This window comes from Myotis nattereri, assembly GCF_964212035.1.
Source record: "Myotis nattereri genome assembly, chromosome: 12".
In the NCBI taxonomy this organism is placed as follows: Eukaryota; Metazoa; Chordata; class Mammalia; order Chiroptera; family Vespertilionidae; genus Myotis; species Myotis nattereri.
This window is the reverse complement of record NC_138087.1, coordinates 82,481,471-82,499,207: the sequence shown is the minus strand read 5'-3', so window position 1 is coordinate 82,499,207 and position 17,737 is coordinate 82,481,471. Positions and strand designations below refer to the sequence as shown.

General features: G+C 66.3%; 2 protein-coding genes across 2 annotated transcripts; both read left to right on the top strand.

Moving 5' to 3' along the window:
- Positions 1-1,830: 1,830 nt before the first annotated feature.
- NELFB (negative elongation factor complex member B) lies at positions 1,831-9,061 on the top strand. Its single transcript, XM_081103781.1, has 13 exons — positions 1,831-1,977; positions 2,291-2,454; positions 2,606-2,705; positions 3,065-3,295; positions 5,146-5,331; positions 5,911-6,023; positions 6,449-6,551; positions 6,700-6,795; positions 6,884-7,026; positions 7,249-7,355; positions 7,963-8,104; positions 8,200-8,308; positions 8,386-9,061. The coding sequence occupies exons 3-13, from the start codon at positions 2,655-2,657 to the stop codon at positions 8,530-8,532; spliced, it is 1,428 nt and encodes a 475-aa protein (XP_080959907.1). The 5' UTR covers positions 1,831-1,977; positions 2,291-2,454; positions 2,606-2,654; the 3' UTR covers positions 8,533-9,061.
- Positions 9,062-10,298: 1,237 nt separating this feature from the next.
- TOR4A (torsin family 4 member A) lies at positions 10,299-12,582 on the top strand. Its single transcript, XM_081103780.1, has 2 exons — positions 10,299-10,515; positions 11,215-12,582. The coding sequence occupies exon 2, from the start codon at positions 11,252-11,254 to the stop codon at positions 12,479-12,481; it is 1,230 nt and encodes a 409-aa protein (XP_080959906.1). The 5' UTR covers positions 10,299-10,515; positions 11,215-11,251; the 3' UTR covers positions 12,482-12,582.
- The last annotated feature ends 5,155 nt before the right edge of the window (positions 12,583-17,737 follow it).

Below are 17,737 nucleotides of genomic sequence, written 5' to 3'. Positions count from 1 at the left end.
AAATCAGTAAAACCCCTCAACTAAGTGCCAGGCGGGTAGTTAATCACCTTAACTACGAACAATCACTAAGCTACATAATCTTTACTTAGGATAATCTCCTTCAGTTACTTCCTTGTAGCTTAACAGAACAGTAGAGTAGTGACCTTGGACTGGAGATAACAAATGAGCCCTAACCTTTGGAATAGAACGGATAGGATTAAACTCAACCGGACTAGATGGAGATGGGGTTTTTGGCAAAGGTCAGATAAGAAACTACAGACATGAAACAAGGAACTGTAGAAGGTTAAGGGAGGACCCCAAACATACCATGATGTGACTATAGAGGCATGCTTATAGGATCAGATGGTATAAATACAGATGTACAGGAGAATAAAAAGAGAAGCTGGCCATGCTGGTCATCTGAATGCTGTCTCCGTGTCATTCCTTCTTCGCCGACTCTGTCCACACCGTTGGGAACCCCTGGACCTGCTGGGGCTGGACCCCAACATTTCTCTCCCCCACTTCCTCTTTGTAGAATCAATTAAAGAAAAAAAAAGTTTGGCAATCTCCAAGGTTTCCCACAGTGGCCACTGCATTCTGAATTGCTTTAGGTCAGATCTGTCCGTTTAGTGAAACATGCCCCTGAAGCGTGGCCTCACCTTTCAAACCTGAGTTCCTGGAGGAGGGGCGGCCTTAAAATACTTAGATAACTGAGACCCCACTTTTCGGAGACTTCCCTAGAGCGAGGGCCAAAGGTCAGATTCCAGGCGGCCTGGTCCCGGGTGGGGGTGGAAGGTTGGGGGAGCGCAGGCCCAAGGCAGAGCAGCCCGTGCGGAGGCAGGGTCCGGGGAGCCGGGCCAACCGCTGGACGCTTTCAGCAACACAGTCCGGCCCGGGGGCCAAACGAAGGCTCGCGGGGTTCAGCACGGACGCCCCCTATTCCCAAAGCTCGGGCCAAGGCTACCCGTCTCCCAACAGCCTGACCCCCCAAGGCAACGGGGTGACTGTGGGATCGAGCGATCGGGGCAGACGGACGAGCAGGGGCTTCAGCAAGAAGCCGTGACCGGTTCCGGAGGGGAGCCCGGGAGCCCCGACACAGCGGGAGCGGGGCCCCTGGGAGGCCCGAGCCGGGAGCCGACGGAGCCCGCGGCGGTGGGACCGACCGGAAGCGGAAGTTGGGGAAGGGCTGGGGCGACACTGAGCTGACGCGCCCCTAGGGCTCTCGCGACGACGCCACCCGCGAGCTCCTCCCACGGGCCCTCGCGATTCCGTCTAGGTCTCTGCGCTTACTGAGATCCTTTCTCCGCGTCCCGAGGCCGCTGTGAGGGCGGCGACAGGACTCTTCATAATAAAAAATATATCCGGCAAAAATGTCAGTTCTGCGGTTCATAGAAACGCCTCCTCCCGCCCCCGCCCGCCGCGCCCTCCACACCGTCCCCCGCAGGTGGTTCCGAGCCCAGCCGGGTGGACTGGGCCGAGGGCGGGCGGCAACCCGGTGCGCCGACCCCGCGGCGGGGCGGGGGAAGCGGCGGCCCGAGGAAGGCGGTGGGCGGGGCCATGAAAAGTGGGCGGGGCCTGGCGGGGCCTAACTGCGGTCGCGCGCAGCCGCTCAGCGGGCCGGCTCCTCTCCTAGGAACCTCCGCGCGGCGCAGGCGTTCCCGGCCGGGCTGGTTAGCCCGGGACCCGCGGTGCGGGGCGGAAGGGGGCGGTTTGGGGCCAAGCGGCGCCGCGCTGCGGGAGGGACCTGCCGAGCTGGAGGGCGCCGGGGAGAGGAGCTCAGGCGGCCCCCGCGCCCCGAGCGAACGGGCTGCCGGGGGGCCTGCGGTGGCCGCGGCGGCGCCGGCGGAGCGCGGTGGGGATGGGGCGCCGAGCCGGCCTGGGACCGGGGCCTCGGCCCTGTTCGCGGGGCTGCAGGACCTGGGCGTGGCCAATGGCGAGGACCTGAAGGAGACGCTCACCAACTGCACGGAGCCGCTCAAGGCCATCGAGCAGTTCCAGGTGGGTGGGCGCGGGGGCCGGGCCGGGGCGCGGGGGCCGGGCGCGGGGGCGGGGCCGCGGGGGAAGGGGGCGGGTTTTGCTCCCTTTGCTCCGTTCCCCGGCGCGGAGGGGCCAGGTGCCCCGAGCCAGTGCCCACGGACGGACGTCTGGGCGGCTTTGTCGTTGAAACCAGCGCCGCTGGGAACACCCTCGCCGCTGCCTCCGTCTCCTCGGCGGCGCGTCCGGGGGCCTGGCCAGACGTGGCGGCCCCTGTGCTTCCTGTGTTGCCCCGAGTGGGCAGAATCGACCCCGCGCCCACCCTCTGCTTCCCCAGACAGAGAACGGCGTGCTGCTGCCCTCCCTGCAGTCGGCCCTGCCCTTCCTGGACCTGCACGGGACGCCGCGCCTGGAGTTCCACCAGTCCGTGTTCGACGAGCTGCGCGAGAAGCTGCTGGAGCGCGTGTCGGCCATCGCCGCGGAGGGGAAGGCGGAGGAGAGGTGGGTGCGGGCGGCAGTGCAGCGCCTCCGAGGGGACGGCCCGCAGCACTTGCTGTCCCCTCGGTTACTGCCCCCCTCCCGTCCCGCCTGTGGATGCTGCGCCTTCAGCCGACTGGGTCCTGCGCGCGTCTCAGCCCCCCGCGTCTCCCAGGTACAAGAAGCTGGAAGACCTGCTGGAGAAGAGCTTTTCTCTGGTGAAGATGCCGTCGCTGCAGCCGGTGGTGATGTGCGTCATGAAACACCTGCCCAAGGTGAGAGCCAGCGGGCAGCACAGCAGCCTGGCCCGAGGTTCCCGCCAGGGGGCGTGGTGCTGAGGCCTGTTGACCTATCTGGTTTTTAAAAAACGTATTTTTTTGATTTCAGAGTAGAAGGAGGAGGGAGAGAAAGATAGGAAGGCAATGATGAGAGAGAATCATGGATGGGCTGCCTCCTGCACATCCCCCACTGGGGATGGAGCCCGCAACCCGGGCCTGTGCCCGACCGGAATCGAACCGTCACCCCCTGGTCCATAGGTCGATGCTCAAGCCCTGAGCCGCGCGGCGGGCCCACTGACCGGCCTGGAAGCAGACGGTGGGGCCGGCGCGGCTCACGGCGCCCGCTGGTCCCGCAGGTGCCCGAGAAGAAGCTGAAGCTGGTCACGGCCGACAAGGAGCTGTACCGCGCCTGCGCCGTGGAGGTGAAGCGGCAGATCTGGCAGGACAACCAGGCGCTCTTCGGCGACGAGGTGTCCCCGCTGCTGAAGCAGTACATCCTGGAGAAGGAGCGCGCGCTCTTCAGCGCCGAGCTGTCGGTGCTGCACAACTTCTTCAGCCCGTCCCCCCGGACGCGGCGCCAGGGCGAGGTGAGGCGGCCAGGGCCGGGGGGTGGGGGGTGGGGTGGGGGGGGTGACCGTGGCCCCCCCCCCCGAGTGTCCCCGGTGTGCGGGTGGTTTGCCCCTGGGAGTGGGCTTCACCGCCCGGTGGGCCTGTCGGTGTCGGACTGGACTCTGCCCGTGGCCAGCCCGTTCCCTTCGCTCAGCGAGTCCTCCCAGCTCTGGGAGGACTGGTGTCACTAGGACTCATCAGTGGCTTTGACAGGCATCTCTCGAGTGCCGCCGGCCTGCCATAGGGGCCTGGACCCTTCAGCAGCCTGGGGGCTTGGGGGCGCTTGCGGGGGGCACTCGGTCTCATGGGGGGCCGACGCGACGCAGTGAATGCCATGTGTTGGCCACCGAGGGCTGGGCGGCGGCGAGGGCGGTGAGGACGGGAAGTGGCAGGGGAGCCGGGGGTGTGAGCAGGGCCTGGCCGAGGGCCGGCGGGGCTGCTGCGGGCGATGGGGGCCGCGTGGCCAGAGCCCAGGGCCCGCGGGGGGAGCGGGGGAGGGTTGGAGGCTGGCAGCCACGTGGAGACGGGCCTTTCCCGTGAGGTGGGGTCGCTAAGGTGCCGGCCTGGGTTCCAGGAGGGGGGCCCGTGTGGGGACCGGCAGCCCGAGGCGGGCAGAGTGGCGCTGGTGTCGTGGCGTTCGCTCACGCCGCTTTCACCTGGAGTGTGTGTGTTTGGTGGGAGGAAGGGCGTGGCCTGATGGTCCTCCCGAACAGCTGGCCGGTGGGGCACTCTGCTTCCATCCAGGGAGGGTCTGTGCCGCCCTCCGCCTCCCTCCCCGCCCCCCGCTCCGCCTCCCGCCCCGCCTCCCGCTCGTCCTGGGGTAGCTGGGCCTTAGGCTGTGTCTGCCGCCAGCTCCCGTCCTTCCTCGTCCTTCCTCCTCGCTCCCCTCCACGCCCCTCCTGCACGTTCCGCTGCCCCGGGGCCCGCAGGGTGGGTGCCTCGCAACCCTGGTTGTGGCCCAGGTTGCGCCCCTTTTCAAGTGGAGGCTGGGCGGACCCAGGTCAGGGCTGGCACGTGGCATTGAGGGGCCCAGTACGTGGGTGCAGGGACTCGGGTCGTGGCCAAGGGTCTGAGAGGACAGCGGCAAAGCTCACCCATCCTCGGTGGGGGGCCGTCTCCCCACGTCACTGGGTGGGCAGGGCCTTGGGTGGAGCTGAGGTCACAGGCCGGTGGCCTTCCAGGGACCCCGTGGGCCTGGCATGGGCTTCACCTCCTTACGAACCAGAAACACTGCCACTGACACAGGCCAGGGTCCGGTGAGAGGAGACTTCCAGCCCAAAGTAGGAGGGGCGTGTGGCCCTTCCTTTCACTGTGGCCCTGCGTGCCGCCGTGGCCCTGAGTGCCACCGTGGCCCTGTGTGATGCTGGGGTCGAGTGGTGCCGGTGTTGTTTCTCGGCATCTAGAAGGGTTCAGGAGTCTGGAGAAGGGCTGCGTGTAAATGACTAGAGTCCAGAGACGAAACATAATTTGGAAGGCATTTTGGGGAGCCAGAGAAGACTTAGCTAAAGGAACCAAGTTCTCCTGTCTCTCTGGACCCTTGATTTTCATGAACACAGATTGTCCTAAAGCAGATACACATATCAAAGAGAAGGTTTAGTATACAGAGGTGTTGTCAGATCAGAAGAATTTGCCTACGGCTGTTCAGGTGTTCGGCCAGTAGGAGGCAATAACACGTAGACAAGATGCCCTCAGCTGTCCCAGCAGGCAGTCATCTATGCATCTTCTCAGGTCTGGGGAATGCCCTCAGCCCCGCTGCATGTGACCTGCTGGATTCGCTGCCCGCCGTGCGGGCTGCCAGGTGTGTGACACGCGGCCGGGTCTCTCGCAGGTGGTGCAGAAGCTGACGCAGATGGTGGGGAAGAACGTGAAGCTGTACGACATGGTGCTGCAGTTCCTTCGGACCCTCTTCCTGCGCACGCGGAACGTGCACTACTGCACGCTGCGCGCCGAGCTGCTCATGTCCCTGCACGACCTGGACGTGGGCGACATCTGCTCGGTGGACCCGTGCCACAAGGTGCCCGCCCACCCGGCCCTTCCCCCTGGGCTCCCCTCCCTGGTGGCTGCAGGTCCTGGTACCTGGGCTCGGGCTGCCCCCACCTGACCACCAAGTCTGCGCAGCCCTGCTGCCTCCCCCGCTGAATCGCTGGGAGGGGCGTCCCTGGCCACATCTCCTCCCCTGCCCGTTCCCTCACTCCCGCTCACTCCCCCGGTGCTGCGGGCGCCCCCCTGGATGCCTCTGCAGCCTCAGGCTTTCCGGGCCTGGGCCTCCCCTCTCGGGCCTCAGGCTGCTCTGGGACCCGGGCTCTGCACCGCCCTCCTCCCCTCGGGTGCTGGGCAGCCGAGACGGTGTCACTTTGAGGCCCCACAGTGGGGCCTCCAGAGAGGGGGCCTTTAGAATAAACTCACATCGTCTCCCACACCCGGGCAGGTGGGCGGGACCCAGTCCTGGTTGCCTCTGCGTCCTGCTCCTGGGACAGGTCCTGGCCCTCAGCCGGGTCTTGGCGAGGTGACGCGGGGCCCTGACCCTCCAAGGCCTGGGAGCGAGAGCCGAGGGCGAGCAGGGCCTCCTCACGCTCTGACCTGCTTCCCGCAGTTCACCTGGTGCCTGGACGCCTGCATCCGGGAGCGCTTCGTGGACAGCAAGCGGGCGCGGGAGCTGCAGGGGTTTCTCGACGGAGTGAAGAAGGGTCAGGAGCAAGTCCTGGGGTGAGGGCTGGCCCTTGGTGGAGCCCCTCCCCGGGTCCTGTCCACTCCAGATGAGCACGCTCTGCCCGCGGTGGTGGGGATTCCAGCGTGTCCAGGGGGCCCGGGCACCCCGTCGCACGGTGGAGACACGACTGCGCCGGGCCCTGGGCTCTGCCTGCAGCTGTGGGCCGCCTGTGCTGTCTCTGGGACGCGGCTGAAAGGCGGGGCCAGGCCCCCAGAACCGAACGGCTTCATTTCCTTGAGAGCTTTCCGACTCCTCAGTGCTCTAAGTTAGAGACAGGCTTCAAACTGCGAGCCTTTGGGGAAGGAGAGCAGAGCGGTGGGCTCCCTCCACGTGGAGGGCCGTCTCCCGGGCAGGAGGGAGGCAGCCCGCCCGTGGCCGCCCTCCCTGGGCCCACAGCTTCCACGAATGCTGCTCCTTGCAGGGACCTGTCCATGATCCTGTGTGACCCCTTTGCCATCAACACGCTGTCCCTGAGCACTGTCCGGCACCTGCAGGAGCTGGTCGGCCAGGAGACGCTGCCCAGGGTGAGTGTGCTGCGCTGGCCACAGGCGGCCTTCGGGTGCAGGGGCAGGGCGTGTGAGGGGACCAGGGTGGCCAGCACCCCACTGAGCACCGGGGGAGGCGGGGGAGAGGGAGGCGCCGGGAGCTGGCGCTGAGGCCTGTTCTCCACAGGACAGCCCTGATCTGCTGCTGCTGCTCAGGCTCCTGGCGCTGGGCCAGGGGGCCTGGGACATGATCGACAGCCAGGTCTTCAAGGAGCCCAGGATGGTAAGGGGACTCCGGGGGGCTGGAGGCCGAGGGCAGGATGGCGGGGCGGTGGGCAGGGCTGTGCCCAGCTGAGCTCCCGGTCCCCCAGGAGGTGGAGCTCATCACCAAGTTTCTGCCCACGCTCATGTCCTTCGTGGTGGACGACTATGCCTTCAACGTGGACCAGAAGCTCCCGGCAGAGGAGAGGGCCCCGGCCGCCTACCCGAGCGCCCTTCCTGAGAGCTTCACCAGGTACCGCTGGGGCTGGGGTGCTGGGCCCGGGAGGGAGAGCTTCACCAGGTACCGCTGGGGCTGGGGCTGGGGCTGGGGCTGGGGGGGCGGGAGGGAGAGCTTCACCAGGTACCAATGGGGCTGGGGCGGTGGGAGGGAAGGCTTCACCAGGTACCGCCGGGCCTGGGGGCTGGTGTAGGGCGCTCCTTGGGGCCGTGCTCCTCAGGCGGGTGCTCCCGCTAGGTTCCTGCAGGAGCAGCGCATGGCCTGCGAGGTGGGGCTCTACTACGTGCTGCACATCACCAAGCAGAGGAACAAGAACGCGCTCCTCCGCCTGCTGCCCGGGCTGGGTGAGTGCAGTAGCCGCCCTGCCCCCCACTGTGATGGCCCCCCCTAACCACCCCTCCCCCCCCCCCCCCCCCCCGTGACTGCCCCGCCCCCTGCAGCCAGCTGGCTTCCCCCCAAGTGCACTTCTCCTGGAAGTTGTGGTAAAAAGCGAGGAGCTCTGCTCTCTGCTCTCAGACCCTCTGCCCGCATCACCTGCTGTCAGAGTCCTTTCCAGGTGGTGGGAGGCACCTTAACCCTAAGGAAGGGGGTGCGGCTTCTCAGGTCCCCGACATCAGGGAGCCCCCGAAAGTGAGGAGGCCGCGTCCCTGGGAGGATGGGTGGGGGTGGGGTGCGAGCGGGAAGAAGAGACCGTGGTCTGAGTGGACCCCTTCCAGTGACCCTGAGCAAGCTCAGGCTGCGTCAGGGAGAAGGGGCTTCTGGGAGCATCAGCTTCCCACAGGCGGGCGGGCGGGCGGGCGGGCCCATGGCCTCGCTGGCTCAGGGCTGGGTGTTTGACAGTGGACACTCCACTGTACTGGGACCCCAGGCAGAGGGTGCCCCTGCCCAGGGGGGTGCCCTTGTCAGCCCAGCAAGGTGGGCGAGGGCGGGCTGACCCTGCTGTGCCTGCAGTGGAGACCTTCAGCGACCTGGCCTTTGGCGACATCTTCCTGCACCTGCTCACGGGGAACCTGGCACTGCTGGCCGAGGAGTTTGCCCTGGAGGACTTCTGCAGCAGCCTCTTCGACGGCTTCCTGCTCACCGCCTCCCCAAGGTACGGCTGGGGGCGGGCGCCGCTGGGCAGGGTGAGTGCTGGGCGGGGCGGGGGCGGGGGCGGGCAGCCCTGCAGCCACCCACTGGCTCTCGCAGGAAGGAGAACGTGCAGCGCCACGTGCTGCGGCTCCTCCTCCACCTGCACCACCGTGTAGCGCCCACCAGGCTGCAGGCCCTGCAGAAGGTGCTGGAACCCAGCGGCCAGGTGGGTGCTGCCCCTGCCCCGCACCCTGGGGGGCCCCGATCTCGCCCGGGCCTGCCCACACCCTGTGCCTCCCACAGAGCGGCGAAGCGGTGAAGGAGCTGTACTCACAGCTCAGCGAGAAGCTGGAGCAGCTGGACCACCGCAAGCCCAGCCCGGCCCCGGCCGCCGAGCCCCCGGCCCTGGAGCTGCCCCTCCCTGCCGTGCCCGCCCTGGCCGGCCTCTGACACGCCCCGAGTCGCTGGGGAGGAGACGGCCCTGGGAGGCCTGGCCTGGGATCGTCGGGACCCGTGTCTCCTGGAGGCAGAGCGGTGCTCATGGCGGGTGGTGGCTGCGCTGAGGCCCAGGGTGGTCCCCTGGACAGGTGCCTCCTCCACGCCTCAGCCCACCCTGACCCGCCAGTCGTGTGTGTGGGCACGGACCGTATGGGCTGTGAGCTCTGCCTCGCGTGGGTGTGCGCTGTGGGGCCTGCGGGTGCAGTGGGGGGAGCCCCCTGCTCGCCATGGGGCCGGGCTGCTGGCGTGGGGCACAGGTTAGCAGCGCTGCTGGTCAGCCTGGCCCTCTGAGGACACTGCGTGTTTAACAGTGGACAGGCCACTGTACTGGGACCCCAGGCAGAGGGTGCCCCTGCCCAGGCCCCACCTGCTGCCTCCGTTTACCCTGGGAGAGGTGTGCTCCTTGCGCAGGGGCACTCAGCAGGTGAGGGTCCGCGTCGTCCACGGTGACTCGTGTGTAAATAAAAGCGTTTTGGTAAAAGCGGGTGCGCCTTTCTGTGCCGAGGGGTGGGGGTCGCTATCACCAGGTCCGACCTTGTCCCTCTCTGTGGGCCGCGTCGCCGGGAAGGTCTGGGTGTGGCTGGAGGCCCCCAGATGAGACTGCCCCCCCCCCCCCTCAGCAGTGACACGCAGGGTCCTGCTCCACGGAAGTCAGTGACCTTGACGGGTGCAGCTCTGCAGGGAGGGGGAGGGGCCAAGGACAGCAGAGGCACGGTGGGGCAGGTCCGGGGCTTGCTTGGGTGTGGATTTTTAAGATGGAAGACATACATGTTTAGCCCGCTGGCGTGGCTCAGTGGTTGAGCATCAACCTATGAACCAGGAGGTCAGGGCACCGGCCTGGGTTGTGGGCTGGATCCTCAGTGGGGGGTGTAGGAGGCAGCCGATCCATGACTGTTATCACTGATGTTTCTCTCTCCCTCTTCCTTCCTCTGCAATGAAAAAAATATTAAAAGAAATACATGTTTGTACACTGATGGGAGGACCCAGTGGGAGAACTGGCCGGAGGGGGTGGGGCCAGGCGCGGGCAGGCCCTGTGGGCGCGGGCAGCTCGGGGAGGCAGCTCTGTGGGGGCTGCTTCCATCTCGGGGAATCAGGGAGGTGGGCCCAGCTAAGGGAGGAGTCGGGGAGCAGACTGGACCCCTGGGTGCCCTGAGGCTCAAGGTCAAGATGGACAGACGGGTCCATGAAGCTGGGCTCCTCCAGCCCAGAGGAAGGAATGGGAGGCCCCATCCATCTGGGTGGACGGCACTGGGGACCCCCAGGTGGAGGGGGGACCGCGGGTGCCTGCAGGGAGCAGCCAGCTGAGCAGGTCAGCGCCTGGGAGGCCGAGAGGACAGTGACCTGAGCGGGGAGGGAGAGAGGGAGGGGAGGTAGGGGAACAGGAAATGTTCCCCTGTTCTGGGGGCCGCTTGGGGTCAGGGAAGGGGAAGGAAGGGCTGGGGGGGAGAACAGGGAGGGATGTGGGCTCCCCTCCCCCACCGGGCGCCCTGTGAGGGTGGGGGGCCAGAGATGTCCTGGTGCTCGGTGTCTGGAGGCAGATGGAGGTGCAAGTGCCCCTGGGGTCCGGGTGGAGGCCATGCCCAGGGCCCGCAGGGCTAAGGGGAGTGCGACCCACTGGTCAGGGGACCAGGACGAGCCGACCCGGCCTCCCCGCCTGGCGCCTCCGTCCAGCCCAAGTCCCGCCCTGGACACACCTCTGACTCACTTCCTTTGTGTAGAAGCGGAAACTTTCCCCGGCTTCCTCCGCGCTGGACACTCCCCGGGGACCCGCAGGTGCCACTACCCTGCGGCCTGAGCTGGCCCCAGGCCCCTGACCCGCCGACTCCCGGGAAGCCGGCCTTTCCTGCTTCCTGAGTCGCAGCCTGTGTCTGGCGCAGGCAGGGGCTGCCCTGGGGGGCTGGGGTCCGGCAGGAGCCTGGCCTGACGCAGCTGCAGGTATGGGGTGGTTTGGGGGCCAGGGGTTTGCACCCCGCCTCTCTCCAGCTATCTCCTCAGTGGCTCTTCCCTTTTCCTCCTGCTCCTGTCTTGCTGTCCGTCTCCCACCGTCTCGGGGGCTCCCGGACGCCCCTCCATCAGTGTTCACGGAGGGGTGTTGGGAGGATCTTGGGGGGCGCGGGGCTGGGAGGCCTGGGCTCAGCCTGGGAACAGGGCTGGGGCTCAGCCTCAAAAGCAGAAGTTCCGGCCAGACCCACCCTCCCCCGAGTGTGTGGGGCGTCCCAACTCCAGGGGGTGCTCGGCCAGCGCTTCAGCGGCCGCTCCTGGTCCTCGGAGGGCCCTGGGCGCCCGGCAGTCGAGCGGCAGGCGGGGGCGGAGTCGGGCTGTGACCCATCCTCACCCCTAATCGGCCGCCCGGCCGCCCGGACTCCTCCTCCAGGAAGCGGGGGGCTGCCGGATAAGCCGCCCCAGCGGCGTCCCCTCCCCCACCCCGGCCACTTCCTCTGGGCCCGGCTGTTTACGGGAGGACGCGAGGGATTTGCATGGGGCCCCGCGGGGAGCTGCTTCCTGGTCCGAGCGACCCTCCGGCCCCGCGGGCGGAACAGGCCGGGCCGCCCACGGGGTGAGCTCTCTCGGGGAGAGGCCCCGGTGCCGGTCACCGGGCGGGAGTCTGGAGACCCTCCCGTCTTCCTGTTGCAGGGAGCGCGACCTGCATGCGGAGCGCCGCCCCTGCGCCATGGACCGCGGCCAGCCCAGCGCGGAGCCCGGGGCTGCGGAGCCCGTGGCCGCGGCTCCCCGCGCCCCCGGCCCGAGCGTGATGGCGCCGCTGCGAGCCGTGGTCCGCCTGCGCCGCCGCGTGTGCCTCCTGCGCAAGCGGCGCCCGCTGACGCCGGGCCCGGGGCTGGACTCGGGGGCCCCGATGCCTCGCGCGGACGCGGACCAGCCGCAGTTCTTCACCTTCGACGGCCCCGAAGAGCTGGCCTCGAGGACGCCGCGCAAGAAGCGACGGCGCAGCCGGGTGGTGCTCTACCCCGACTCCTCGCGCCGCTGCCGGCCGCGCGCCGAGCGCCACAGCCGAGCGCAGAGCTGCCTGCTGTTCCTCGTGGCCATCGTGGGCTTCCAGGTGCTCAACGCCATCGAGAACCTGGACGACAACGCGCTGCGCTACGACCTGGACGGGCTGGAGAAGGCGCTGCAGCGCGCCGTGTTCGGCCAGCCGGCGGCCGTGGGGCGCCTCGTGGCGCTGCTGCGGGACTACCTGTCCACGCACGTGCACAGCCGCCCGCTGCTCCTGGCGCTGCACGGGCCCAGCGGCGTGGGCAAGAGCCACGTGGGCCGCCTGCTGGCGCGCCACTTCCGCGCGGTGCTGGAGGACAGCGCGCTGGTGGTGCAGTACCACGCGCGGCACCACTGCCCCTCGGCGCGCGCCCCGCAGGCCTGTCGCGAGGAGCTGGCGCGCCACGTGGCCGACGTGGTGGCGCGGGCGGAGGCGGAGGCGAAGACGCCGCTCCTGGTGCTGGACGAGGCGGAGCTGATGCCGCCGGCGCTGCTGGACGAGCTGCACGGCCTCCTGCAGCCGCAGCGCCCGCACCGCTTCCACAACGCGGTCTACGTGCTGCTCAGCAGCGCGGGCGGCGCGGAGGTCACGCGCTTCGTGCTGCAGAACGCGTCCCGCACGCCGGCCCCGCCCCGGGCCCGCGCCGACGAGGAGCTGCGCGCCAGCCTGAAGGCGCTCCTGGTGCGCGGGCACCCGCTGTGGCAGGCGGCGGCCGTGGTGCCTTTCCTGCTGCTGGACAAGCAGGACGTGGTCAGCTGTTTCCGGGACGAGATGGCCGGGGAGGGCTTCTTCCCCGAGCAGGCCCGCGCCGAGCTCCTGGCCGCGCAGCTCAGCTACTACCGCGTCGCCGGCCGCGAGTTTGCCGTCACCGGCTGCAAGCAGGTGGTGGCGCGGGTGAACCTCTTGTAGTGCCGGCAGGAGCCCGACACGTTTGGGGGCAGGTGGGGAACGGACCCTGGGGTTTTGCCCGGCCCGAGGCCCCTAATAAACCCAACTCCCCAGACCTCCAACCTGCCCCCTGCGGTTCTTCATTCGGCCACAGTCCTCCGCGCCCACTGTGTGCCCACGGCGCGGTCACACATGGAGTGTGTCTCCATGACGCCGGGCAGATGGTCTCGGAGACGGTGACGGCTCCCGGCCTCACACAGCCGGCTGGTTGCCTGTAGAGCTGTGTGACCGGGCCCCGGGGTGCTGCAGCAGCCACCCCCCAACACACACACACGCACCTGCCCACTCTGGGGACCCCTGGCCCGGAGCCCTCTCTGGCCTCGGGTACCCTGGGGGAAACTGCATGTCTAGCGGCTTCTCCGGCCCAGGGCCCATGAGGGTGCGTGTCCACGCGGCCAGCTGACCCAGTGGATGGCCCCGAGGCTGCGGAAGGGGGCATTCTCTGGGGTCGACAGGCAGGAGGTGGCCTAAGAGGGGGACCTGACCTCCGGGGGGGAGACCTCTGAGCCCTGCCCCCAGCCCCGGGGGAGCCCACCCTGCGAGCAGGACCCTCCCCGGTCACCCGGCAGCACCCCAGCCCGCCCCCCCTTACTGCTCTGCGGGCGCCTCCCGCAGCCCCGCGCTCAGGGCGGCTCAGTGCTGCCACCTGGTGGCCGGGCTGCAGGGGCGGGTCCCGCGTCTCCCCGCCGCCCTGACCACGCGCACCGCCCACCCGAGAGGGACCCCTGGCCTCCGGGGAGACAGGCATAGAGGACACGGACACGCGTGACAACAGCCAGCCCCAGGGGGGCGGGAGGGAGGGGCCGTGGAGGTGGGGGCGCCAAGGGGGATGGGGAGGTGCTCGGTACCGGGAGAGGTTGTGCGCCCTCCCACCTCTGACCTCAGCCCGACCCCCACCCTGGTGTCCCCCTGCGCTCGCGGGCGGCTCCCTCGCCCGTGTGGTCGCAGCCCCTCCCGGCCCATCTGCGGGCCTGGGCCCAGGTCTGGCCGAGGGGCGGGGATGGGATTATGTCGGGCGCCCTGGGCAGAGGAAAGCCGCTGGGGGGGCGGGGCGCGCAGACCGGGGGCTCAGGGCAGGAAGGGGGTGGGCTGCTCCCTGGGGGCTCGGGGACTGGGAGCCGCAGGACTGTGTCAGCCGCAGCTCTGTCCACCCCAAACCCGCTGGCTGGGCGGCTGGGGGAAGAGTCCGCCCTCTGAGGCCAAGCCCGGGACACAGGCGCCCACACGGCCCAGCCCCTGCCGTGCAGCCGCGTTGCTAGGGTGTGCGCACGCGTGACTGCGCGTTGGGCCTTTTAGTCCTGCCTTTTCTGTGCGTGTCTTTTCTTATTTCTTGCTTTTTCGGGGTAGTGTCCCCCCAAAACGGTGCTTCATCTTTCTCCTTAGTGGGTTGGCAGTTACCCCTGGAGCTCCTCCAATCCTGCCCACCCTCACCCCCAGGTCAGAACCCTCACCTGCAGGTCAGGACCCTCACCCCCAGGTCATGGACCCTCACCCCCAGGTCATGGACCCTCACCCCCAGGTCATGGACCCTCACCCGCAGGTCAGGACCCTCACCCGCAGGTCAGGGCCCTCACCCCCAGGTCATGGACCCTCACCCGCAGGTCAGGACCCTCACCCGCAGGTCAGGGCCCTCACCCCCAGGTCATGGACCCTCACCCGCAGGTCAGGACCCTCACCCGCAGGTCAGGACCCTCACCCCCAGGTCATGGACCCTCACCCCCAGGTCATGGACCCTCACCCCCAGGTCATGGACCCTCACCCGCAGGTCAGGACTCTCACCCGCAGGTCAGGACCCTCACCCCCAGGTCAGGACCCTCACCCCCAGGTCAGGGCCCTCGCCCCCAGGTCAGGACCCTCACCCGCAGGTCAGGGCCCTCACCCCCAGGTCATGGACCCTCACCCGCAGGTCAGGACCCTCACCCCCAGGTCATGGACCCTCACCCCCAGGTCAGGGCCCTCACCCCCAGGTCATGGACCCTCACCCGCAGGTCAGGACCCTCACCCCCAGGTCAGGACCCTCACCCCCAGGTCAGGGCCCTCACCCCCAGGTCAGGACCCTCTGCAGGCGGAGCTCCCAGCCGCTGGTCCCGCCTGGCGCCTCCTGGGGCCTCCTTGTCTACAGGAGGCTCGGCTGCTGGCGCCGTCTCTTCAGGCGCCGATTGGCTCGGCTTTTCATTAGAACTTGGTTTTGTCACCCCCTTTGGCAAACGTTGTCGGGGCCATTGCACCCGCCCTGCCTGCAGGTGGCGGGACCCATCTCGCTGAGGCCAGTGGCGCCTTGATCGCGCGTGTGCTCCCCCCGTGTGTTAATCCGGATCCGTGCGGTTTTGGTTGGGGTTGTGAGGGCGGCTGGTGGGACGAGTGCACCCAGGCGTGTGTCACGCAGATGAATACCCCGATCTTATCAGGAAGCACCCGCCACTGAGAAACAGGGCGCCCACCGTCCCCGGCCCCCCTCGGCCCGCTGCTCACTGCCCCCCAGCCAGGAGCTCCCACCTCTTAGGACCATGACCTTGTTTTCTTCGCACTCTGACCACCCAGCTGTATAACCCTAATCACTCTGGTTTCATTTCTTTAAGAAAGATTTGTAATGTGGTAGCTTTTTGTTTTATTTATTTTTAAAAAACAGCTTGACTGAGGCGTCCTTTACCGGCCACGGTTCCGGCCACGGTTCCGGCCCAGGCTGTTCCCTCAGCCCAGCAGGCGCTGCTCTGCGCATGTCAGCACGTGGACGCGGGGACGGGGGGGCCCAGTGCCTGGACGCGGGGACGGGGGGGCCCAGTGCCTGGACGCGGGGACGGGGGGCCCAGCGGTGGACGCGGGGACGGGGGGGGGGGGGCCCAGGGCGTGGACGCGGGGAGGGGGGGCCCAGCGCGTGATGGAAGGAGCCGGGACTGGGTGGTGAGTGCGGAGCCCAGACAGAGGTCCAGTTAGTGTCCTACACCTGGAATTTATCGAATCGTATTAACCAACGTTACCTCAATTTAAAAAAAAAAAAAGATTAACGAGTTCCTAGGATTATGGCTCATTTTAAAAAAAAAGGAGAAAAACACCCCTTCCCCCTCCCTAACTTTCGGCAAAATCCTAGAGCTGGAGCGCTGGCCCGACCGCCAAGGGCAGCCCCGCGGCCTTTCCCGGAACCTGTTGGTCGGAGCGAAGTTCTGCCGGAGCCCGATGAGCCCGCGTGCCTCTTACCATCGGCCTCAGACGCTTTATTTATTTTTTAATACTTTTTTCTTTTCCATATACTTTTATTATTATTATTATTGATTTCAGAGATGAAAGGATAGGGAGAGGGAGCGATAGAAACATCAGTGATGAGAATCGTGCCTGCCCCCCACTGGGGACCGAGCCCACACCCTGGCCTGTGCCCTGACCCGGAATTGAACCCTGACTTCTTGGTTCGAAGGTTGACGCTCAACCGCTGAGCCACGCGGCCAGGCGACCTCAGACGGTTTTTAAGGCGCGTCTGGCTGTGCCTCCCCGTGGGGGGCCTTCACCGGGAGAAGGGGCCCACAGGGACCCGTCCCTCCTCGCGGACCAGGACGGAGGGGCAGCCGTGTCCACGCAGAGGCGGTGAGCGGGCACGTCTCGTGCTGGGACGAAGGTGGCTGCCTGGCCGGCGGCGCACTGGGCCGGAGCGTCGTCCGTACACCAGGAAGGTGCCGGTTCGAACCCCGGTCAGGACACAACTAGGTTGTGGGTTCGAGCCCCGGTCAGGGCACCATCAATGCTTCTGTCTCACGTGATGTTTCTCTCAAAGCAGTAAACGTGTCAGGATGGATGGAAAGCGAAGCAGCCCAGGTGCCAGGGGTCAGGATGGCATTGTGTGCCCAGCCAGTGAGCCGGGCACTGCTCCCCGGGAGGGCTCAGTCTTTCCTTCCACTGCTCCAGGCTGGGCAGAGCGGGGTGCGGTCAGACGCCCTTGCAAATACTGAGCGAGGTTTCAATTATCATTAGGGTCAGGGTCAGGGTCAGGGATAGGGTTAGGGTTAGGGTTAGGGTTAGGGTTAGGGATAGGGATAGGGATAGGGTTAGGGTTAGGGTTAGGGATAGGGATAGGGTTAGGGTTAGGGTTAGGGATAGGGTTAGGGTTAGGGTTAGGGTTAGGGTTAGGGTTAGGGTTAGGGATAGGGTTAGGGTTAGGGATAGGGATAGGGTTAGGGTTAGGGTTAGGGATAGGGTTAGGGTTAGGGTTAGGGTTAGGGATAGGGTTAGGGTTAGGGTTAGGGTTAGGGTTAGGGTTAGGGATAGGGTTAGGGTTAGGGTTAGGGATAGGGATAGGGTTAGGGTTAGGGTTAGGGATAGGGTTAGGGTTAGGGTTAGGGTTAGGGATAGGGTTAGGGTTAAGTTTAGGTTTAGGGTTAGGGTTAGGGTTAGGGTTAAGTTTAGGGTTAGGGTTAGGGTTAGGGTTAGGGTTAAGTTTAGGGTTAGGGTTAAGTTTAGGGTTAGGGTTAGGGATAGGGTTTGGTTTTTTTCACATACTCGGCAGTTTCAGTTCTTAGAAAGTTCTTCACAGAAACCTCTGCGGCTGGAGTGCCGTGTGCATTTTCATGGGGAAGCGTAAGGCAAGTACACAGCATGGAGAGCCTGGATTTTGAATCCACTATGGGAGGCTTTGGTGACTACTCACCTCTCCCTAACCCCACCTGCCCTTCCCTGAGCCCATTTTCAGCTGCAGAGTTTTGAGCAAATATGTGCAGGTTTATAATCAGCGCCCTCCTTTTTTTGGATTGGGAAGGTCCTCCTGGGGGGCTTACCACTGTTCGCCAATCACCGCAAACAGCAGACACCTGCTTCTCCAACAGGCCTTTTCTGTCACTCGCCTCCCGGCTGAGGGTTTTCTCCCCGCCTGGCAACAGCTCAGCCAATGAGAAGCCACAGCCTTCCCAGACCCGTCTCCTCTCAGGGACTCTCTGCTCCAGCCCCTCCCGCGCCCCCTCATTTATGACAGAGCATTCTCTGCTGGGACAGGTGGGGCATGTTCACCACAAGCCTGCACATCCTGAATTATAATTCTTTTTCATTTTGGAATAAACCCATTTTGCTTAACAAATACCTATTTTTTTTGAAAAAATATATTTTTATTGATTTCAGAGAGCACGGGAGACGGAGCGATAGAAACATCGATGAGAGAATCGTTGATCGGCTGCCTCCTGCACGCCCCCCAGGGGGGATCGGCCCGAAACCCGGGCCTGTGCCCTTGGCCAGAACTGA